The sequence below is a fragment of the Boleophthalmus pectinirostris genome, unplaced genomic scaffold (assembly GCF_026225935.1).
Source record: "Boleophthalmus pectinirostris isolate CB_2022bp ecotype Guang Dong unplaced genomic scaffold, ASM2622593v1 HiC_scaffold_20, whole genome shotgun sequence".
In the NCBI taxonomy this organism is placed as follows: domain Eukaryota; kingdom Metazoa; phylum Chordata; class Actinopteri; order Gobiiformes; family Gobiidae; genus Boleophthalmus; species Boleophthalmus pectinirostris.
This window is the reverse complement of record NW_026571153.1, coordinates 3,474,364-3,495,546: the sequence shown is the minus strand read 5'-3', so window position 1 is coordinate 3,495,546 and position 21,183 is coordinate 3,474,364. Positions and strand designations below refer to the sequence as shown.

At 41.0% G+C, this 21,183-nt stretch overlaps 3 protein-coding genes across 4 annotated transcripts in view; all 3 read left to right on the top strand.

Annotated features, from left to right (window-relative positions):
• The window catches only part of tbc1d14 (TBC1 domain family, member 14), a 103,570-nt gene extending 97,031 nt beyond the window's left edge, over window positions 1-6,539 (top strand). For both annotated transcript variants that reach the window (XM_055156534.1, XM_055156535.1), the window contains one exon: window positions 2,110-6,539. In XM_055156534.1, the coding sequence (XP_055012509.1) occupies window positions 2,110-2,166 (57 nt within the window). In that variant the 3' untranslated portion in view covers window positions 2,167-6,539. The remainder of the gene's footprint in view (window positions 1-2,109) is intronic.
• A 2,274-nt stretch (window positions 6,540-8,813) lies between these two features.
• Window positions 8,814-14,017, top strand: ccl36.1 (chemokine (C-C motif) ligand 36, duplicate 1). Its single transcript, XM_020936629.2, has 3 exons — window positions 8,814-8,974; window positions 9,059-9,170; window positions 11,274-14,017. The coding sequence occupies exons 1-3, from the start codon at window positions 8,908-8,910 to the stop codon at window positions 11,365-11,367; spliced, it is 273 nt and encodes a 90-aa protein (XP_020792288.1). The 5' UTR covers window positions 8,814-8,907; the 3' UTR covers window positions 11,368-14,017.
• Window positions 14,018-17,449: 3,432 nt separating this feature from the next.
• LOC110156225 (uncharacterized) overlaps window positions 17,450-21,183 on the top strand; it is a 43,721-nt gene continuing 39,987 nt past the window's right edge. The window contains exons 1-2 of the mRNA XM_055156538.1: window positions 17,450-17,571; window positions 19,950-20,321. Coding sequence (XP_055012513.1) covers window positions 17,538-17,571; window positions 19,950-20,321 — 406 coding nt within the window. The 5' untranslated portion in view covers window positions 17,450-17,537. The remainder of the gene's footprint in view (window positions 17,572-19,949; window positions 20,322-21,183) is intronic.

Sequence of the window (21,183 nt, the reverse complement as noted above, 5' to 3'; positions counted from 1 at the left end):
TGGGGTCCTCGCAGTCTGCCCGGGGGATTCAACTCGGTGGGCGAGGGACGGCCGCTCGGTTACAGGAGGATCGTCGCTTCCTCCGGTGCGCCACGACCGGCTCTGGGTCAGCTAGAAAAGTCTCAAGGCTTTACAGCTCCTCACGCCTGGATCGGGGCTGTAGGTGTCCGCTGCGCCCGCTCTGCTCAAACGAGAACAGACCCCCCCGCTCCCTACGTGACGGTGGACGAGGGTGGACGAGGGTGGACGAGGGTGGACGAGGGTGGACGAGGGTGGACGAGGGTGGACGAGGGGGCGAGGGCGGGCGAGGGTAGACGAGAATGGACGAGGTGGGACGAGGGCGGACGAGGGCGAGAGACGAGAATGGACGAGGTGGGCGAGGGCGGGGCGAGGGCGGACGAGGGTAGACGAGAATGGACGAGGGTGGGCGAGGGTGGACGAGGGCGGGCGAGGTAGACGAGGAATGGACGAGGGTGGGCGAGGGGGCGGGGGGCGAGGGCGGACGAGGGTAGACGAGAATGGACGAGGGTGGGCGAGGCGGACGAGGGGGGGCGAGGGTAGACGAGAATGGACGAGGTGGGCGAGGGCGGGCGGGCGAGGGGGCGAGGGTAGACGAGATGGACGGGTGGCGAGGGCGGACGAGGGCGGACGAGGGGACGAGCGTGGATGGACGAGGGGCGAGGTGGGCGAGGTAGACGAGAATGGACGAGGGTGGAGGGCGGGCGAGGGCGGGCGAGGGTAGACGAGAATGGACGAGGCGGACGAGGGCGGGCGAGGGCGGACGAGGGTAGACGTGGGTAGACGTGGATGGACGAGGGTGGGCGAGGGCGGGCGGGGAGGGCGGACGAGGGTAGACGAGAATGGACGAGGGTGGACGAGGGTACACAGAAAAGTAACGTTGTGCCAAATTGAAAAAAGAACTGCATTTCGTTACCAAATTTCCAGTAGTAGTGCGTTATAATATTTTACCTCAAAAAGTAGTTATGTTACTCTACTTTGTAAAGCGTTACCACTGATTACCAACCACCCCAAACCAAGAGTGTCCTAATTTTGATTTTGAAATTTTGGTCACCGTAGTTACTTTAACTGATATTTAGCTCATAATATTACAAGGCTTTGTGGGCCAACTACGACCAGGAAACAGTTTTAATACATCAGTTTACAGTGTTGGGGAGTAACAGATTACATGTACTGGAGTTACATAATCAGAGTACAAATTATGAGTAACTATTCAGTTACAGTTACTGTTTCAGTGAGTGGTAATTGGATTTCTTTTACTTTGTTGAAATAAATGGATTACATGGCGGGATTTTACTGTTTTTGGGCTATATCCCCTTTTTTTTTTTTTTTTTTTTTTTCCCGGTAATTCCACTCATTGCCGGACACTAAAACAGGTCCAAACCAGGACTAAACCAGGACTAAACCAGGTCTAAGCCAAGTCTAAACTAGGTCTGAAATAGGACTAAACCAGGACTAAACAGGTCCAAACCAGGACTAAACCAGGTCTAAGCCAAGTCTAAACTAGGTCTGAAATAGGACTAAACCAGGACTAAACCAGGACTAAACAGGTCCAAACCAGGACTAAACCAGGACTAAACCAGGTCTAAGCCAGGTCTAAACTAGGTCTAAACCAGGTCTGAAATAGGACTAAACTAGGACTAAACCAGGTCTAAGCCAGGACTAAACTAGGACTAAACCAGGTCTAAACCAGGATTTAACAGGACTAAATCCTGCTGTGTGGACGTGTCTCCTCTTCTTCTATCAATAATATTTTTAATTTGGTTCAGTAAAGTCTGGTCTTTTTATTTATTTTTTATCAGACAAAACATCTTATGTGAAGATTTCCTCGTCTTTGCTTCTCTACAGCAAATCAAGTAATCCAAAGTATTCAGATTACATTACTCACTTTAAGTAATTTAATGGATTCCGTTACAAACTACATTTTGGAGTCTGTAATCTGTAATCTGTAGGGGATTACATTTTAAAAGTCACCTTCCCAGCACTGTCAGTTTATATATCTGACCAAGATATATAATAATTATCCAGCAAATCTTTCCCAGTCTCGGATGTGAGCCTCTTTAAAGTGCATATTCCACTGTGTTCCCTCAGGTGCTGCAGGCCTTACAGAAGGACCAGGACAAGGGCAGCCCGGTGCTGAGGCGCTGAACACCTCACATCCACCACACCGTCTCACCGTCCACTCTCCCACTCCCCCCGTCGGAGGAGGCCGGAGCACAGGGGGGATCCAACCCGGGCTGCGCGGACCTTCCCCTGGGACACTGTCGGAGGTCCCGTCCCGAATCCCGGCTGTTGCGGTTCGCCTCCGCTGTGGGGAGAGCACTCGAGGCCTTATCCGAACACCCTACTGTCCCGACACTGTAGCCCAAGAATGTACAACCCACTCCAGCACTGGCGGACGCGACGAAGGACTTACTCCACGCAGCGATATATCGTGTCCGGGAACGGCGCGCTCCCGATGGAACTTTTTTTCGCGCCGATCTTTCCGAAATTCTGTAAAACCTGTGGAATCTCAGCTTACGCAAATGTAACTTTTCGTGTCCGCTCCAAGTTAATTGTAATCAGGAAAAGGGGTCGGTAGCAGCTTTAAACGGGCCTCGTTATCGTTACTGTACGTCGCATACACTGGACTCAAGTGTGCAAACGTGAGGTTACATTTCATTGTTTTTATTTTTGGCGTGAGTGTCGTTTTCTTATTTAATATTTATCATGACGATGAAGGATGAAATTAAGTGATTTAAAGAGATTTATTATATTGGATTCAGTGAGTTACGGATTGATTAAGTTTTGTTCTGCACAGTGATGATTTAACTGAAAATAATAATGACTGACGATTCGCAGCCTGTCGACGTAAAACGGCGTGTCCCAAAAAACTTCACAGGTCAATAATTTCGGCAATTCTTGTTGAAATAACCTCAAATTTTCACAGAATCTACAGAAACTAGGGGTGTAACAATAAACAAAATATCATGAGTCTCTCAATAATATCACGGAACATCACAGTATATAGTCGAGTTTCAGCTGACGTCATTGTTATTAAAAGCCCGCGTTGCTGCTGGGAAATATTTTGGTCGGAGGCAAGAAACACGGTAGCGTCAAACACAGTGCGTAACCTCGCGTATTTCTCCCCGATAATGGTAAATTCCTGCTGCATTATCGGATGCACAAATAGAAGCACGGAAGAAGGAAAATGTCTTTTTCGTATTCTGAGTGAAAAGAACCGCTAACGGTGAATTAAACGACTTTCAAACATCCGCAGAGCAAACGTAGAAGATCCTAACAAACCGTGGACTCCAACAAGTTCAACAACACATCGAGACTCTTGGAGGTTTTCATCTTTTCTGCTGTGAATGGCCCAGGAGTTTCCACCAAGTCATTGTGGATGTCGCCCAAGTGAATATTTGTCCAGGTAGTTGGCGATTCTGACCAGAAATTTGGTTTGTTCCACCTTTTGTCGGGGTTGAAAAGGGTGATTTGTCGTCCGTCGATGCTTATGACCAATTTCTGGTCAAATGGTCTTGGGTCCTCTGCCGTTAGAGTGGATAAATAACCGGGATCAATACCCTTTACGTGCTTTCTCGCTCCGTCCGTCGTGTTGAATTAGTGTTTCTTGCCGCCGACCAAAATAATTCCCAGCATGCAACGCGCGCTTTTGTCAACAATGAAACTCGCCTATTGAATCAAAAGTTTCTTAAAGTGCAGCAATAGCTAAAAAAAACTGAGGGAACTACATAGACCATGATCCTTTGCTCCGTTTTGGTGCAAACTACAAGAAGAAATAACAGTTCTAACACTTTTAAGTCTTTGGATTAAGTCTTGTCGAGGCATTTTTTTAAGAGGAAAAAGTAGCAGTAGTTCTGTTTGCCTCCACAAAATATCACAATAAATATCATATTGTGAAAATATTGCAGTGAGATTTGGATATTGTTACATCCCTAATTAGAAATGATTTTATATTTAATGTTTTATTTCTGTTCTGTTTTCATGTTGTCACTTTGTGTCTTGGAATTTGGAAAAAACTTCACCAACTGGCAACAAATTTGGACTTGGAACCAAAAATGTAAAGAGGAATTCGAGGAATCTGGGTTTTCGCAAGAGTTTTTCACGAACTGGCTCGACTTTATCTTCTGATGTTGATGTTGGTACCAAGACCCTTTAGTTCTGTAGAAGCAGCCAAATTCTACACAGTCCAAATTTGTTTTTCCAAAAGTGTGTGCAAGCAGATCCCAAGACACAAAATGACTTCTGTTTGGGAGTGAACAGCTCAGCCTGGAAATGGATAAAAGTGAAAAAAAGTGAAAAAATAACATGTGTACTGTAAGGGTACTGTTTTCCAAAGCAACAAAAATATCTGACGAAGGATTTTTTTCGCTGAAACGTTATTTAAAAATGAAAAAGCTTTTGGACATTGCTCATCTGTACAAGAATTTTGGGTGTTTTCTGTTTTTAATTCAACCTGGAAACGGAAAAAAACAAAACATTAAATATAAAATCTTAATCTGTTTCTATACATTCTGTGAAAATTTGAGGTTAAGAATTACCAACATTACTGGCCTGCGAAATGATGTTACATTTTTTTGGGACACCCTGTATACTTGTAAATTTGGTAGTGTAAAATTAAATTCTACCTGCTGCTTTGTTTCTTCTGGACACAGTTCCAGGAACCTTGGACACCGTAGTCTGGCTCAAAGATAAAAATAATCGGGCCGAAGACGGACCCTTGTGGAACCCCATGTCTGATCTTTGCTTTCTCTAACGTCTACTGCGAATACCAACTGCAAAAACCAAACTTGACCCATGTCTAGTGAAAACAAAGCGATTTAAGAGGGGTGCCCAAACTTTTTTCCTCAGGCCTAACCCAATTATATGTTTTTAAAAGGTTTAAATATAAGAGATTTAATATGGATGTTTTATTATTTTGTTTTTAGTGTAAGAAACGAGTTCAGTCTCCTGACTTTTCAGCACAAAATGTGATCAAAATGGGTACTCCTTATAAATCCGTGTATCATTCGTTCATTCGTTTTTCAATATGAAACCAAAAATAAGAAAACGGAAAAACGAATATTTTCTTCATTATTTGTCTCCAAAACCAAAATGAAAAACAGATAATGATTAGTTTTTTTCAGTTTTTCGATTTTGTGTTTAAATAATGGAAAAAAAAACGGATAACATGTTTACGCGACTTAAACTGGGATGCCGGACTGAACCAGGACTGAACCAGGACTGAACCAGGACTGAACCGTTTTCAGCCCTGGTCTGGTCCCGGTCTCAGTCCCGGTCTCAGTCCTGGTCCTGTTCCTGGTCTGGTCCCGGTCTCAGTCACGGTCTTGTCCTGGACAGGTCCTGGCCTCAATCCTGGTCTCAGTCCCGTTTTCAATCCCGGTCTCAGTCCTGGTCCTGTTCCTGGTCTCAGTTCTGGTCAGGTCCTGGTCTCAGTCCCGGTCTCAGTCCTGGTCCTGTCCTGGTCTCAGTCCTGGTCCTGTTCCTGGTCTCAGTCCCGGTCTTTGTGCCGGTCCTGTTCCTGGTCAGTCCTCAGTCCTGGTCCTGGTCCTGGTCCACGGTCTGGTCACGGTCTGGTCACGGTCTGGTCACGGCCTCAGTCCTGGCCTCAGTCCTGTTTTAGTCCTGGTATAGTCCTAGTTTAGTCCTTTATCAATTTTTTTCCATTTTTCATTTAAACACAAAATCGAAAACTGAAAAAAAAAAAAAACAAATCATCATCTGTTTTTTTTATTTTGGTTTTGGAGACAAATAATGAAGAAAATAGTAGTTTTTTTCATTTTCTTATTTTTGGTTTTATTTTTGAAACACAGATTCTTATAAATTATGGACCAAATTAAACCTGCACCTCTGCTCGATACGATAAGTCGGCTGCTCGGCCTGTATTTCTGCAAAAGATTAACATTTTTGTTGCGTCTTTGTCGGGTCACGATTGTTTTTTTTTGTGGCCGTGGTCCAATTGTTGTTGCAAACCTTAACCCCGTGACCTCATTGTCGACATCGCACGAAGCTACTATTTTAACTCCTCGGGCGGTGACAATTTGACACGTTTGTCTCTGTACGAACAGGGACAGAGTTTAAAACAGGAAGTGGTTGATTTTTGTCTTCGTGTGAGCCGCGTTGGGCCGTGCGCTTCACTGTGCAGCAGCCGCTCTCGATGCACTCCTCCCCCCGCCCCCCGAATGTGGTGACACACCGCAGGACTGCAATAATGCTTTTTGCACACACATCTCAGCCTTTTTTTTTTTTTTTTTTTTGAGTTGTGCCTCGTTTTGAGCTGGTCTTCTCCGACGTTTCTCCAAGCGATAAGTCTCGATGTGCGCGTGACACTACCTACGTCCGTCCGATTTATGATTTTTGTTTGTTTTTGTACGTGTGATTGTGTTTTGTTTTGTTTTTTTTTGTTTGGCTTTTAAAACGTCCGTCCCCTCGAGACCCTTCGACTGTAGAGGCCCCGAAGACGAACACGCAGACGGAAGAGGGTCCCTGACGCTACTGTATCTCACTTGAAATGTACAGAAATTGTTTTATTAAAATAAAGAAAAGTTAAAATTTAAATTAAAGTTCTGTGTGTGTTTGCTCTTTTGCGTGGGGAAACCTTCAGTCGTCCAGGTATTCAATTTGACAACTGGACAAACGTTTATTTAGGTCGAAAATAAATTAATTAATAAACGTTTGTCCAGTTGACAAGCTGAATTTCTCCTTTGCCATCTCTGCTCTTTTTGTCATTGATGTTAGTTATTTTTTTCTTATGGGGTGTGAAAAAACTAAACAAAACTAAAATAATAAAAGATACGTCAGTGGAGTCTCTGCCTCAAGTGGAGGAGTTCAAGTATCTCGGGGTCTTGTTCTCGAGTGAGGGGAGGACGGGGCGTGAGATTGACAGGTGGACAGGTGCAGCGTCGGCAGTGATGCGGTCGCTGTACCCCAAGACGAAGCTCTCGATTTACCGCTCAATCTTCGTTCCTACTCTCACCTCTGGTCATGAGCTCTGGGTAATGACCGAAAGGACGAGATCACCGATACAAGCGCTCGAAATGAGTTTCCTCCTCAGGGTGTCTGGGCGTCTCCCTTAGAGATAGAGTGAGGAGCTCAGTCACACGGGAGGAGCTCGGAGTAGAGCCGCTGCTCCTCCACGTCGAGAGGAGCCAGTTGAGGCTCGGGCATCTGTTCCGGATGCCTCCTTTGGCGTCTCCCTCAGGAGGTGTTCATGTCCCACCGGGAGGAGGCCCTGAGGAAGACCCAGGACACTGGAGGGACTATGTCTCTGGGCTGGTCTGGGAACGCCTCAGTGTCCCCCCGGAGGAGCTGGAGGAAGTGTCTGGGGTGAGGGAAGTCTGGGAGTCCCTGCTTAGACTGCTGCCCCCTCGACCCGGCCCCAGATAAGTGGAAGAAAATGGATGAATGGACGTCAGTGGATCAGGGGCATTAGGCTGCATCATTTGTCCCAGTGTCAGAAATTCAACTTGGACCCAATTTTAAAAATGTGACAAAACCAATTAAAAGAAAATTTGTGGAATATTTGCTCAACTGAGTAAAATCTACTGGATCCACCAAACCTCTTAAATTCCATCCTAACGGTGTCCATGAGAACTTTAAAAATAATCCATTTAGGGCCATGGAGTCAATGAAAGTTATAACAGAATATAAATGTTGCTGTTGTGCATCTTTTGGTACCAGTTTTATATCTATTTTTATATATTTATTCTATCTTAACTTACTAAGATGGATTTTGAGTGTTTGTGTATTTTGGATAATTATAAAAAAAAAAAAAAAAAAGGTCAAAGATGAAATGAGAGAGTTTTTTTTCTTTCTGTAGTGATCGTGGACTTATCAGATTAAACGATACGATATATCAATATTTCAGTATTTTTGCCCACCCCTGTTTCTTTTTGATGCTTTGACAAGTATTTTACAGTGAATACGTCTGATAACAACAGTCATAATATAATAAAACCTGTATTAAAGATTTTACTTTTCACAGTTTCAAGTCTTTGAGTTCTAAATTTGTTCATTTCTAGTTCCATAATGTGTCTTAGGCCCGACATTTGTTACAATTCAGGACCTGTCGCTTATTCAAGGTCCTTGAAGTCCCAAAGAAATGACATATATTTTGTCAGTGTTAATTCAATTCTCAGTGTTAAAACTAATGATGATTTAGTTTAGTGACAGTGTTAAAATTAGTGTTAACCAGTTTAGTGTTAATTCAACTTCACAAGTGTTCCATTGTTTATATTCAACTTCCACTGTTAATTCAACTTAATTCAACTTCGTGCTAAATTAATTATTTTTGATGTTATTAAAGAAAAACTGTTTTGAGGCTTCTGCAGGCAATACATATCAGTGGACCCAGTAGAAATCAACAGAATTTCATGAAATTTCTCATGCAACTTTACTCCGGCAAGTGTAAATTCTTACTTAGATAGAGATTGACTTTCAGAAATGTGTCAAAAACAGGTCAACTGATGCAACCTAAAGGACAATAATAAATAAAAGCAAGACTCCCACTGCTGAGTTACATTTGTGAAGCTGAAGGGAGGTTTTCTAAAGTTTGAAATGCACAATAAGACTCATAAATGGAGTTTTCTACTTAATATCCTTTAAATACGATTTGTTTTTGTTTCGTTAATGTTTTTATGTGCTTTACTTTTCTCTTGAGCCGTGCTGGGAACAACTTGTCGATCAGTAAAAAAACCCGAGAGGTGAGTTCCTGTCAGAGCCACATAAAAGGTAAACCACAGCCCCCCGCCTCCTCGTCCTCCTCCTCTTCCTCCTTCTCTTCCTCCTTTGCACACTTTATCACCCCGTGCCTTCGCTCCTGTCCATCAGACGCCTGCCTCTGCTCTGCTGCGGTCTTTTTATCTCAGATCTTCATCTCCCCGATAAACCATGAAGCCGTCCGTCCTCCTGCTGTGCGTCCTGGGAGCTCTCCTGGTCTCCTCAACCTTCTGCCTCAGTAAAAATGAGTCTTTCCTTGAGTTTATTTCCTGCGATAACTCAACTATTAACATGCATTTTTATTTATTACTTATTTTTTTAGATGCGATTGGACCAGAAAACTGCTGTTTCAGAGTGTACCCAAGAGTAATAGGTCCAAGAAGGATCCGGAGTTACACTCTGACTGACGAACGCTGCACCAGATCCGGCGTCATGTAAGTAACGACAAAATTTTAAATATTCAGACAAGAAATATGTTTTCGTCTTTGGTATTAGGGAAAGCTCTCTGTAAATCTTTAAATGTGTTCTGGATAGTTACACTGCCGTACAGAGAGAGAGTGAAACTGAAAAGAGAAAAGTCCTGCCTTTGTGTCATGAGCCAAAAATAAGGAGTCGAGTCATGCCAAAGGAAGGAACTGACCTGATGATTATTATTTGCTTGATTTCCCCAGATTCCATCTGTTATAAAACACTTCATCAAACTCTAAGTCGTCATCGTTTGTTTAGAAATTATATAGGTCAGTGTTTGCAAAACTTTTTTTTTTTTTTTCCTGGGGACTCGTATTTTAAAACTCACAAACCGTCGCGACCCAAGTCAATAGACGTTATTCGTACTTGTCTCGAACATGTTTCTCTATACCACCATATTTCAGAGTCGTTTCAACTCAAAAAGTGTTATTTTAACTATTTGAGGATATTTGCCAGAGTTGATATGGTTGAAGTTAGATCAGCTTCCCCTACAGTTAATTTAACTTCCACTAATGTGAATTTAACTTCCACTATAGTGTTAATTCAACTTTGTTTAGTGTTAATTCAACTTCATTTAGTGTTAATTCAACTTCATTTATTGTTAATTCAGCTTTGTTTAGTGTTAATTCAACTTCATCTAGTGTTAATTCAACTTCATTTAGTGTTAATTCAACTTCGTTTAGTGTTAATTCAACTTCGTTTAGTGTTAATTCAACTTTGTTTAGTGTTAATTCAACTTCGTTTACTGTTAATTCAACTTCCACTTGTCTTAATTCATCTTTGTTTAGTGTTAATTCAACTATCACTACTGTTAATTTAAATTCCACTAGTCTTAATTCAACTTTGTTTAGTGTTAATTCAACTTCATTTAGTGTTAATTAACTTTGTTTAGTGTTAATTCAGTTACTAGTGTTAATTCAACTTCGTTTAGTGTTAATTCAACTTCGTTTAGTGTTAATTCAACTTAGTTTATGTTAATTCAACTTCCATGTCTTAATTCACTTTGTTTAGTGTTAATTCAACTTTACTGTTAATTTAAATTCCACTAGTCTTAATTCAACTTCATTTAGTGTTAATTCAACTTTGTTTAGTGTTAATTCAACTTCATTTAGTGTTAATTCAACTTCATTTAGTGTTAATTCAACTTCATTTAGTGTTAATTCAACTTCGTTTAGTGTTAATTCAACTTCGTTTAGTGTTAATTCAACTTTGTTTAGTGTTAATTCAACTTCGTTTACTGTTAATTCAACTTCCACTTGTCTTAATTCATCTTTGTTTAGTGTTAATTCAACTATCACTACTGTTAATTTAAATTCCACTAGTCTTAATTCAACTTTGTTTAGTGTTAATTCAACTTCATTTAGTGTTAATTCAACTTTGTTTAGTGTTAATTCAGCTTCTACTAGTGTTAATTCAACTTCGTTTAGTGTTAATTCAACTTCGTTTAGTGTTAATTCAACTTTGTTTAGTGTTAATTCAACTTCTTTGTTAATTCAACTTCGTTTAGTGTTAATTCAACTTTGTTTAGTGTTAATTCATCTTCGTTTAGTTTTAATTCATCTTCGTTTACTGTTAATTCAATTATCACTAGTGTTAATTTAAATTCCACTAGTCTTAATTCAGCTTCGTTTCATGTTAATTCAACTTCCATTAGTGTTCATTTAACTTCCCACTAGTCTTAATTTAACTTCCACTAGTGTTAATTCAACTTGTAACTTGCTTCACTCGATGGGGTTTAAGTCTGGACACTGTGCTGCTGCTGCTGGACACAAACTTTACCATCTTGTTCTTTTTTCCTGAGGTCATTTTGGCAGAACTTGGACTTGTGTTTTTGTTCTTTGTTCAGTTCTTTCTTTTGTACCATTTCAAGCTCTTCACTGGACTTGAATTGCGATAAATAACTGGAAAAATGCGGGTGTTCTAGGACTCTCTCTGTGTAATAGTTTTTCAGTTTGTCTCCTCCTCTTATTGTTTCTTAAATTTGTTCAATTGCACAGATTTTTAGGCTACTTGAAACAGAACAAGCTCCACACTCACAATGAATCATTTTTTTTAATTTTATTTTTCAGTTTCGTGACCCAAAAGAACCTGAATGTTTGTGTGGATCCGAACTTGCGCTGGGTCCAGGACATCATGAAGAAACTGGATCAGAGCTCCTTTTAAACCGCTCCAGACTTAAAGGCAATTTTACCATTTTGTACATTTGTCCTCGCCTGGATTTTTTTTCCTTAATTTTACTTTTAAAACTCCCCCTTTTACCCCTTTATGAAGTGTGTAATATAAACAGTGTTGGGAAGGTGACTTTTAAAACATATTCCCCTACAGATTACAGATTAAACACACCAAAATGTAGTTTGTAACAGAATCCATTAAATTATTTAAAGTGAGTAATGTAATCTGATTACTTTGGATTACTTGATTTGCTGTAGAGAAGCAAAGACGAGGAAATCTTCACATAAGAAGTTTTGTCTGTTAAAAAAAGTAAAAAAGCCCAGACTTTACTGAACCAAATTAAAAATATTATTGGTAGAAGACGAGGAAACACGGTCCAAGCAGCTTTAGTCCTGTTAAATCCTGGTTTAGTCCTGGTTTAGACTTGGTTTTAATCCTGGCTTAGACCTGGTTTAGACCTGGTTTGGCCCGAAATGTGAAAAACAGGAAAATCCCGCCGTGTAATCCGTTTATTTCAACAAAGTAACTGTAATCCAGTTACCACTCACTGAAACAGTAACTGTAACTGAATACAGTTACTCATAATTTGTACTCTGATTACATAACTCCAGTACATGTAATCTGTTACTCCCCAACACTGATTATACATCCTTTTTTTCAGTACAACCTGTTATTTTATAATCTGCTGCTGTACTTGTGTCATATGGCTGAAATAAAAGCTGTAGGACTAGAAATACACATGAAAAAAACAAAAAACGCAAAATAAAAATCACACTCTTTCATACAAAACACACAGAAAACAACTTTTTGAACATAAAAAACGCTTAATTTAAATCAGGGGTGTCAAACTCATTTTGTTCTGGGGGTCGTATCCAACCGACTTTGATCCCAAAGTGTCCGGATCAGAAAACTCATGTCATATAAACCCCAAAAATAACAATAAGTTTAAATATTTGTGCAGAGAAACACAAATCTATTACAGAAATCTGTTTTTAATTGATGAACTCTTTCTTTTACAAAATATTATAATATTATGAACAACCTGAAACTTTAAGAAAAAACGCAATTTCAACACAAAGTTTTAACATGAACTTGTGCAAATAGGAATAAATCAATTTTTCTTGGAGTCCACTTTTCTCATGTTGGACATTTTTCTGATGAGGGTGTCACGGTCAACAGTCAAAACGATCGTCCTTTAAGAGCGTTTGGAAAGAGACAAGTCTTCATTTGTGCTGCTCTGGTGGGAGGGGCCACGTACAGAGACGCTGGAGACGCTGCTTTAATAGAAAATATAATAAAAATATTTTAGTAGAAAATCAGCCAAGGGTCAGATTAAAGGTCTCGGAGGGCCCGATCTCGTATGTTTGACACCCCTGATTTAGAGCCTTACCTACGAAAGTGCAAAATATCAAGTGTGTAAGTAAACTAAAAATATCCTTAATGCCTCATAACTAAACAAAAAGTGCAATGGCCCCGTGATTTTCCAGAGCCACATCACTTCCTGCATTTCCATGAGGTTTATTACATTTGGATTTGGACATTTGGACTAAAATAAACCTGAAAATCAAAACAACAATACCAATACTGTCATTTTTTGGGGGATTGCACTAGTCTGAAATCTTATTGGTCACAGATTTGGAGTCACATAAACCATGTTTTTGGGTCTAAATTGATGTTTACGTGGGAGATGTTCATGTCCAGAATTGGGGAAATGATGATAAAAAGTGATTAGAAGTTCTATTTGTAGCGAGCAAAAAAAAGCCATTTGAAGAAAAACGGCTGAGGGCGGATCCTCCATCAATACACGCATCAAGAATCTCGGGATGTGTCTCTTGTCAAAGTCGATCTTTTCAAGTCTTTTGAACCGTATCGCTTTTGTTTTTGGTTCTGGTGTTGTCATATTTTAGTTTTGGGATTCGGACATCGTAATTGTGTGGTTGTTGATTGTCTGGACGGGTTAAAACAACACAGCTTTTATGTGTAATTGTGTTTTATGTGTTATCTGCAATGTTTTAAAGTAAATCTCAGGACGAAACCAGAACTAAAACCAGGACTAAACCAGGACTAAACCAGGTCTAAACCAGGACTAAACCAGGACTAAAACCATGAACTAATCCAAGTCTAAACTAGGACTAAACCAGGACTAAACCAGGACTAAACCAAGTCTAAACTAGGAATAAACCAGGACTAAACCAAGTCTAAACCAGGACTAAACCAGAACTAAAACCAGGACTAAACCAGGATTAAACCAGGACTAAAACCAGAACTAAAACCAGGACTAAATCAAGACTGAACCAGAACTAAAACCAGGACTAAACCAGGACGAAACCAGGATGAAACCAGGACTAAAACCAGAACTAAAACCAGGACTAAACCAGGACTAAACCCAGAACTAAAACCAGGACTAAACCAAGACTAAACCAGGACTAAATGTTACGGATGTGAATAATTATCATTTTAATATCATAAGTTCTGTATTTAGTTTTTTATATATTTTTTTTGTTACAAGTGAAAACAACAGTGATTTTGAAGAAACCATCATGAATATTCATCTTTTTTCTGCACATTCTGCTGATTTTTCTTTTTCAAATATATAAAATGTTTGTGTCCCTTTTTTATTACAATAAACTATTTTATTAAAGTGTTGTGTGAAGATATGACTATGTAACGTTCAAGAAAAAGCAATAATATTTAAGTATCACTCCAGAAAAAAGCCAGAAAATGTGTATAAAAATATCTACAATCAGAACTTTACTGTAGATTTAAATGTGTGCGAGAATTACAGATAAAATAAATGTTTTTTGTGGTATATTGTAAAATGTTTGAGGAATAAAAATGTACATTACTATACTCCATACTATTACTAAAATATGTTTTCTGAGCAACAATATTGACATTTTAATAAGGAATTTTTACTATTAACATAAAATACAAATCGGGTTTAATATTTTTTTGCAGTCCTGATTAATGTGTCAGGACCTAAAAGTGTTTAAAATCGCTGTTAGTGAATATTTTTTGTAGTTTTTCGCACTTGAACTCGATGCTCTTTTGTTAGACGACAGTGCCCTCTGGTGGCTGCGCTTGGGAATGTCAACACTCTCACTGGACTGATTGGATTTCTTTTTTTTTTTTTTTCTTTTTTTTTTTTTTTTTAGGACACACACTGAATTCGTACTTATATTCAAAACGAGCCCTTAAGATAACATAATGTATAAATAAAAAATAAAATGAACAAGTGCGACTGAAGCAGAGAACACAGATCATCTCAGAACGTTTGAGCATCATGAAAAAGTTCAATATTTTTGCCACTTATTTCAGAAAGTCAAACCTAAATGTTCTTTAAACTCGTGGCATGGAGAGTGAAACTTTAAAGACTTTATTTCTTGGCATTTTTATGATTACTGTGGTTTACGGAAATGAAAACCAAAAATTCTGTTTCTCGGACGATGTCACACCCAACTCAGGTCCAAAATAAGTGAGAGGTGGTTTAATTTTGCAGTTTGTGTCCGTTGTTCTTCTGAGACAGACATGTCAAACTCAGGCCCGGGGACCAAATTTGGCCCGCGATATAATTATATCTGGCCCGTGAGATCATATTAAATCTGTATTAGAGCTGCTCGCTGGCTACAGATCGACTACAGAGACATTATTTATTTAAAATGTTGTTATTATTTTATATTCTGCTTGTTCTGGATTCAGTGTTTAAGCAAAACTATAATTAAACATTTATATGAAAAAGAAAAGGATTAACATTACATATCTTGAAAGAAGAGAAAACATGCAGATGGTGTTGAAATTTTTCAGCAAATATTTAGTTTGGCCCACGACTTAGTCCCAGTTTTTAATTTTGGCCTCTGTACATTTGAGTTTGAAACTCCTGGTCTAAGATGATTGTTTAGTGGAGAACAGCGATGTAGAAGTATGTGCAGATTTCCTTTTGCTTGTTGGTGATGAGATATTTGTGAGGTCATGTCCGTACATTTTTCCGTGGAATATCGTCAGTAGAGTCGGGGCACAAGTAGAGCTCCGTTTGGGAGGTGCACTTGTGCTGATAGTCGCTCTTTTTTCGGGCTTCATGCTCCTGGTAGAGTCACCCAAGGCAAACAGGTTCGGGGGGGACGGGTCAGACTAAGAACGGTTCAGAAGCCCCTATGAGAAGCAAACCAGCGAGGCCAGTTACGTCGCCCGGAATGGCGTCACGGGGGCCCCACCCTGGAGCCAGGCCTGGGCTGGGTGCTCGACGGTGAGGGTCGGGTGGGTGGAGGGTCCTCGTCTCAAGTAGAGGAGTTCAAGCATCTCGAGGTTTTGTTCTCGAGTGAGGGGAGGGCAGAATGTGAGATTGACAGGTGGACAGGTGCAGCGTCGGCAGTGATGCGGTCGCTGTGTCGGACCGTTGTGGTGAAGAGGAGCTGAGTCCAAAGATGAAGCTCTCGATTTACCGTCAGTCTATGTTCCTACTCTCACCTCTGGTCATGAGCTCTGGGTAATGACCGAAAGGACGAGATCGTGGATACAAGCACACGAAGTTTTTGAGTTTCCTTCTCAGGGTGTCTGGGTGCTCCCTTAGAGACAGAGTGAGGAGCTCAGTCACAAGGGAGGAGCTCGGAGTAGAGCCGCTGCTCCTCCATGTTCAGAGGAGCAGTTGAGGCTCGGGGATCTGTTCCGGATGCCTCCTGGACGTCTCCATCGGGAGGTGTTTTGGGCATGTCCCACCAGAAGGAAACCCCAGGGAACACGCTGGAGGGACTATGTCTCTGGACTGGCCTGGGAACGGCTTGGGGTCCCCCTGGAGGAGCTGGAGGAAGTGTCTGGGGTGAAGGAAGTCTGGGAGTCCCTGCTTAGACTGATGCCCCAGCGACCCGGACCTGGATAAGTGGAAGAAAATGGATGGATAGATATATATACTAGGGGTGTCAAATTATCATGTTAATTAATTACAGTCATATTTAGCGCTTAATGTTTTTTAATCGCGTTAATCTCATTTTTAATCTCTAACTTTACTGTTTCTATATGCGAGGACACAGTCCCGCACTGTGCAGTCCTGCTCCGCTCGCTCCCGCAAAGAATTGAGGCCTAATCTTCATTTCCGTTCGCCGCATCTGCGATAAACCTGCACATGTCTGATCTCTGAAAACATCACGACACAGACACAGAACAGACTCACCTTCACCATCAACATCTATATTCCACTGAGTCGTGTCCTTTAGTAGAAACTGAACCACATCAGCAACACAAGAGCGTTTATTTTTATTTTTTTCTCCGCTTAATTTATGTAAATGAGCCATGTGGTTTTAAGTTTCGTTTCTGTGAGACTTGCACAAATCTGCATTAAACACATTATAATGTCAAACAGCTGATGTGGCTCTAGAATGTTTATGTTTATATGTCATAAAGTTGAGTTTTTTATGCAGATTAGTAACAGTAATAATAATGATACTTATATAAAAACGTTAATGATAGTATGAAAATAATGTAATAATGAATTCAAATGAAAATACCTAAAGTTGAAGGCTTTTCTCTGCAATTTTTAGGTGAGATTAAAAAAGATTAATTCGATTAATTAATTACAGATCATAATTTATTAATCTCTCAATGTTTTTCATTGACAGCACTAGTATATACAGTTTTTTAGTGTTGACCTTTTTACACAGTCTGTGGTTAAAAAAAAAAAAAAACTGTCTATAGTCGACCCGTGTGTGTTGACCTCACACTCGTTGGCGCGTGGTGGCTCCCTGCTGCCATCCACTGGTCGCCCGTGGTTCTGCAGTAGAGGGATCTTGGCTCATTATTGATTATTGATTACTGACCGAGCCAGAGCTGTGGAATGATGCACCCTCCCCACACTGACACGTCTGGGGTCTGATCTGTGCTGAAGTAGACCAGAGGAAAGTTTTATGTTCCGACACGACGACACGAGACCCGATGTTTACGAAGTTTAGACGAGTGTGAAGAGGAAACCACAGTCAGAAAGTTTCTCATAGATTAGACGCAGTTACAGTTTTGACACACTTTGAGCTCGGCCACGTGTAAATGAGAGTACAGGGGCTTCAGAAGTGTCAGTGTCCCACCCAGGCTCGAGCAGGACGCCGCACACACTTGTGGTTTTCTGCTAATATATAGACAGAGCTGAGAAAGACCGTCAGAACTCTGCAACCAGCACCATGAAGATCACCTGTCCAGTCCTCCTGCTGTTTGGTGAGTTTAATTTATGTGTTTTACAACAACAACAAGCTTTCATTTGGTTTAGTTTTCTTTTTACTTGGCAATATTAATCTAAATTATGTGCGCACTGTGTTTTATTTGCAATGAAAAGGATGTTTTACAGTCAGTGTTGGGAAGGTGACTTTTAAAATGTAATCCCCTACAGATTACAGATTACACACACCAAAATGTAGTTTGTAACGTAATCCATTAAATTACTTAAAGTGAGTAATGTAATCTGAATACTTTGGATTACTTGATTTGCTGTAGAGAAGCAAAGACGAGGAAATCGTCACATAAAATGTTTTGTCTGATAAAAGAAAATAAAAAAGCCCAGACTTTACTGAACCAAATTAAAAATATTATTGATAGAAAAGAAGGAAACACGTCCACACAGCAGGATTTAGTCCTGTTAAAACCTGTTTTAGACCTGGGTTTAGTCCTGCTTTAGTCCTGGTTTAGACCTGGTTTAGACCTGGTTTAGACCTGGTTTTAGTCCTGCTTTAGTCCTGGTTTAGACCTGGTTTAGACCAGGTTTAGACCTGGTTTACCTGGTTTTAGTCCTGTTTAGTCCTGGTTTAGACCTGGTTTTACCTGGTTTTCCAGGTTAGACCTGGTTTAGACCTGGTTTAGACCTGGTTTAGTCCTGTTTAGCCTGGTTTAGACCTGGTTTAGACCTGGTTTAGTCCTGGTTTTAGACCTGGTTAGTCCAGGTTTAGACCTGGTTTACCTGGTTTAACCTGGTTTAGTCCTGGTTTAGACCTGGTTTAGACCTGGTTTTAGTCCTGCTTTAGTCCTGGTTTAGACCTGGTTTAGACCTGGTTTAGACCTGGTTTAGTCCTGGTTTAGACCTGGTTTAGACCTGGTTTAGACCTGGTTTAGTCCTGGTTTTAGTCCTGCTTTAGTCCTGGTTTAGTCCTGGTTTAGACCTGGTTTACCTGGTTTAGACCTGGTTTAGACCTGTTTAGACCTGTTTGTTTAGTCCTGGTTTAGACCTGGTTTAGTCCTGGTTTAGTCCTGGGACACCTGAGTGGATTCATGTATGGGGGGCTCTGGATTGTGGCGCGCGGTCGTTTTTTGATGGGGTTAGCGCAGGCATGTCCAAACTATGGCCCGGGGGCCAAATGCGGCCCTCAGACAAGTTTTTCTTGGCCCTCAGACTTCCAGGTGAATTGGCTCAAATGACCTTGCATCAATTAAAAAATATTTTTTTACTGCAAGTTTTTTGAAAATTGACCTTGATAAAGCAAATATTGAATATTTAGTGTTTGGTTTTAAGGATCTTAGCATGAATAAAGTCTGATGGTTCAATCTAACGAGTTAAACATGCACATGTCAATTACTCACTGTATTGAGCGTCAGTCTGCGGCCCTCGATCGTCCCTCTGCTTCTTCTGTGTTTAGATATGTGGCCCTTGATGATAAAAGTTTGGACACCCCTGGGTTAGGGGCTTAAGAGCTCGTCTAATAGCCCGGGAAGTACAGTAATTGTTTATGGAACAAACCATTCTGCACTGGAGCTCTGTAACACTTTATTTTGTAATTGTGTTTTTATATGTGTATGAAATGTGAAATGTGAAATGTGAGACCTGCCCCTCAAATCTGTAAAATAAATTTACCCACACGTACAAATAAAGCAACCTAACATCACCTAAATACATACCAAATATTAGCTTCAGGGTTCCCACGGTCATAGAAATCTTGGATAAGTCATGAAAACTGAAAATGTCATTTTCCAGACACTGTGTCTGGAAAATGACACACATACTGCCAGAAGTTTTGCTTTGCCGTGAAGTTTTCCAGTGCCGTATGACTGACGTTTCAGTTTCAGTGTGTTGCCTGATCTTTGCACCAGGTGGCACCAGTGCAAAGCCAAACATTGAGCCCAAACCATCAGGGCGTGGCCAGACGTTGAGCTCCGCCCCACATTTCTGCCAACCCTGATTTGCGAGCTGCAGCCAGGGGCACTTGGTGATGTTTGCCCCGTCCCAGACCATAACGTGCTTCTCTCTTTTACACTGCTCAGAAACGGACGATTAGAGTTGTTCCTGTTTTGCTTTGTGTTTTGTTGCTCGTGTTTCACCTTCGCTGTTTCCTTCTCCCATCCTTCTTTTTTTGTATGTGTGTTTTATTGCAGGACGACCACAGGCAGCAGTCGAAACCTTCACATATGAAAACAAACTCTGGGTCTGAAAAAACGAACCTAATAACAGAAATTTTCAGACCAAATGAACCACATTGTACTGTCTTTTTTTTTCAGAGTTAAAAAATTCTAAGTGAGAAATTCAGCGATGTTGAAAATTCAAAATGTAATGGAAGAGTAGAAGTCCAGAGCTTGTCCTGATGTTGTTGTGTTGTTGTTGTGTTGAACAGTGTTGTGCGGCGCAGGAGCAGAGGACATGCACAGAGCAGCTGAAGGAGGGAACATCACGGTCGAGTGTGTGTTTGACGCGACGGGAACTTTCAAACGCTTCTGCAAGAACAAGTGCAGGAATAAACACGACATACTGGTTGAGATTTCTGGTTCCCAAAAGCAGAGAAAGGAGAGGGGCAGGTACAGCATGGACTTCGTAGAGTACGTGACAGCTACGCCGTACCAGGCTGTGCTTAAAACTATTCTGGACGTGAGCATCACACACGTGCGCCTCTCAGACTCGGGCTGGTACAGCTGCACTCTGGACGCGTACACGTTTTGGGGGGGAATAAACCCGCAGGTCAAAGCGTTTTGGATTGTGATCACCGAGGGTAAGTTTACAAAAAGACACGGCAGCATTTTCAGTCAACAGTGCAACAAAAACGTTCTCTAAAATGTGAAATGTTGAACAGTGTGGGGTTCACGTCTGTTTCTGTCGGTCTGAGCAATAAGTGCAATTCAGTCATTTGAATTTGGAGCCTTAAAGGTTGTATAGAGGATTTTTTAAGGGAAGTGAAATCCAGCGACAGTCCTTTTTCAAATGTTGTGCATGCAGCTCCCTCAGTAGAAACACCTCCTCCCTCCTTTTTATTCTAGAAATCACGTTTGTTTACATCCAGCGTGTGTTCAGAATTACTGTTGAAGTGACCTGTCCAGAAGTCATTTATCGACAGGTGCGTCAGTTTTTAGAGCCTTCGTCTGCTTCAGTCGCGCCGTCGCTGGAAGGAATCTCCAAGAATCACCTCAGTTTGTCTTCGCTCCTTTTCCCCCTTCTCTTCTTCTTCTTTCAGCGACCTCAAAAACATTGACTTTCTTTCGCGGCGAACTGGTCGTGGATTCTCGTCCGCCATCGCGACAAACTTTGTGCGAACTGCGAGGAAGCGACGGTTTGAAAAAGCCTCAAAGAACCACCGCATAAACCACGTAATCCCAACGCGCCGGTGAGTCAGTTACACTAGAAACATAGGGAGTTTGATTGACAGCCAATAGAAAATGAGGCAGCCTCGTTTTCTATTGGCTGATGTTTATCTGGCCTCAACACGTCCACAGTTGATAGATTTTCATTCTTTTTTTTTTTTTTGATCATCATAATTACAAAGCTGCTGCGTCTCTGTAACGGTATTTTAAACTTTCATTGACAATTTGAAACTGAAAAAAAATCCTCCATACAACCTTTAAAGTGCACATGACAGG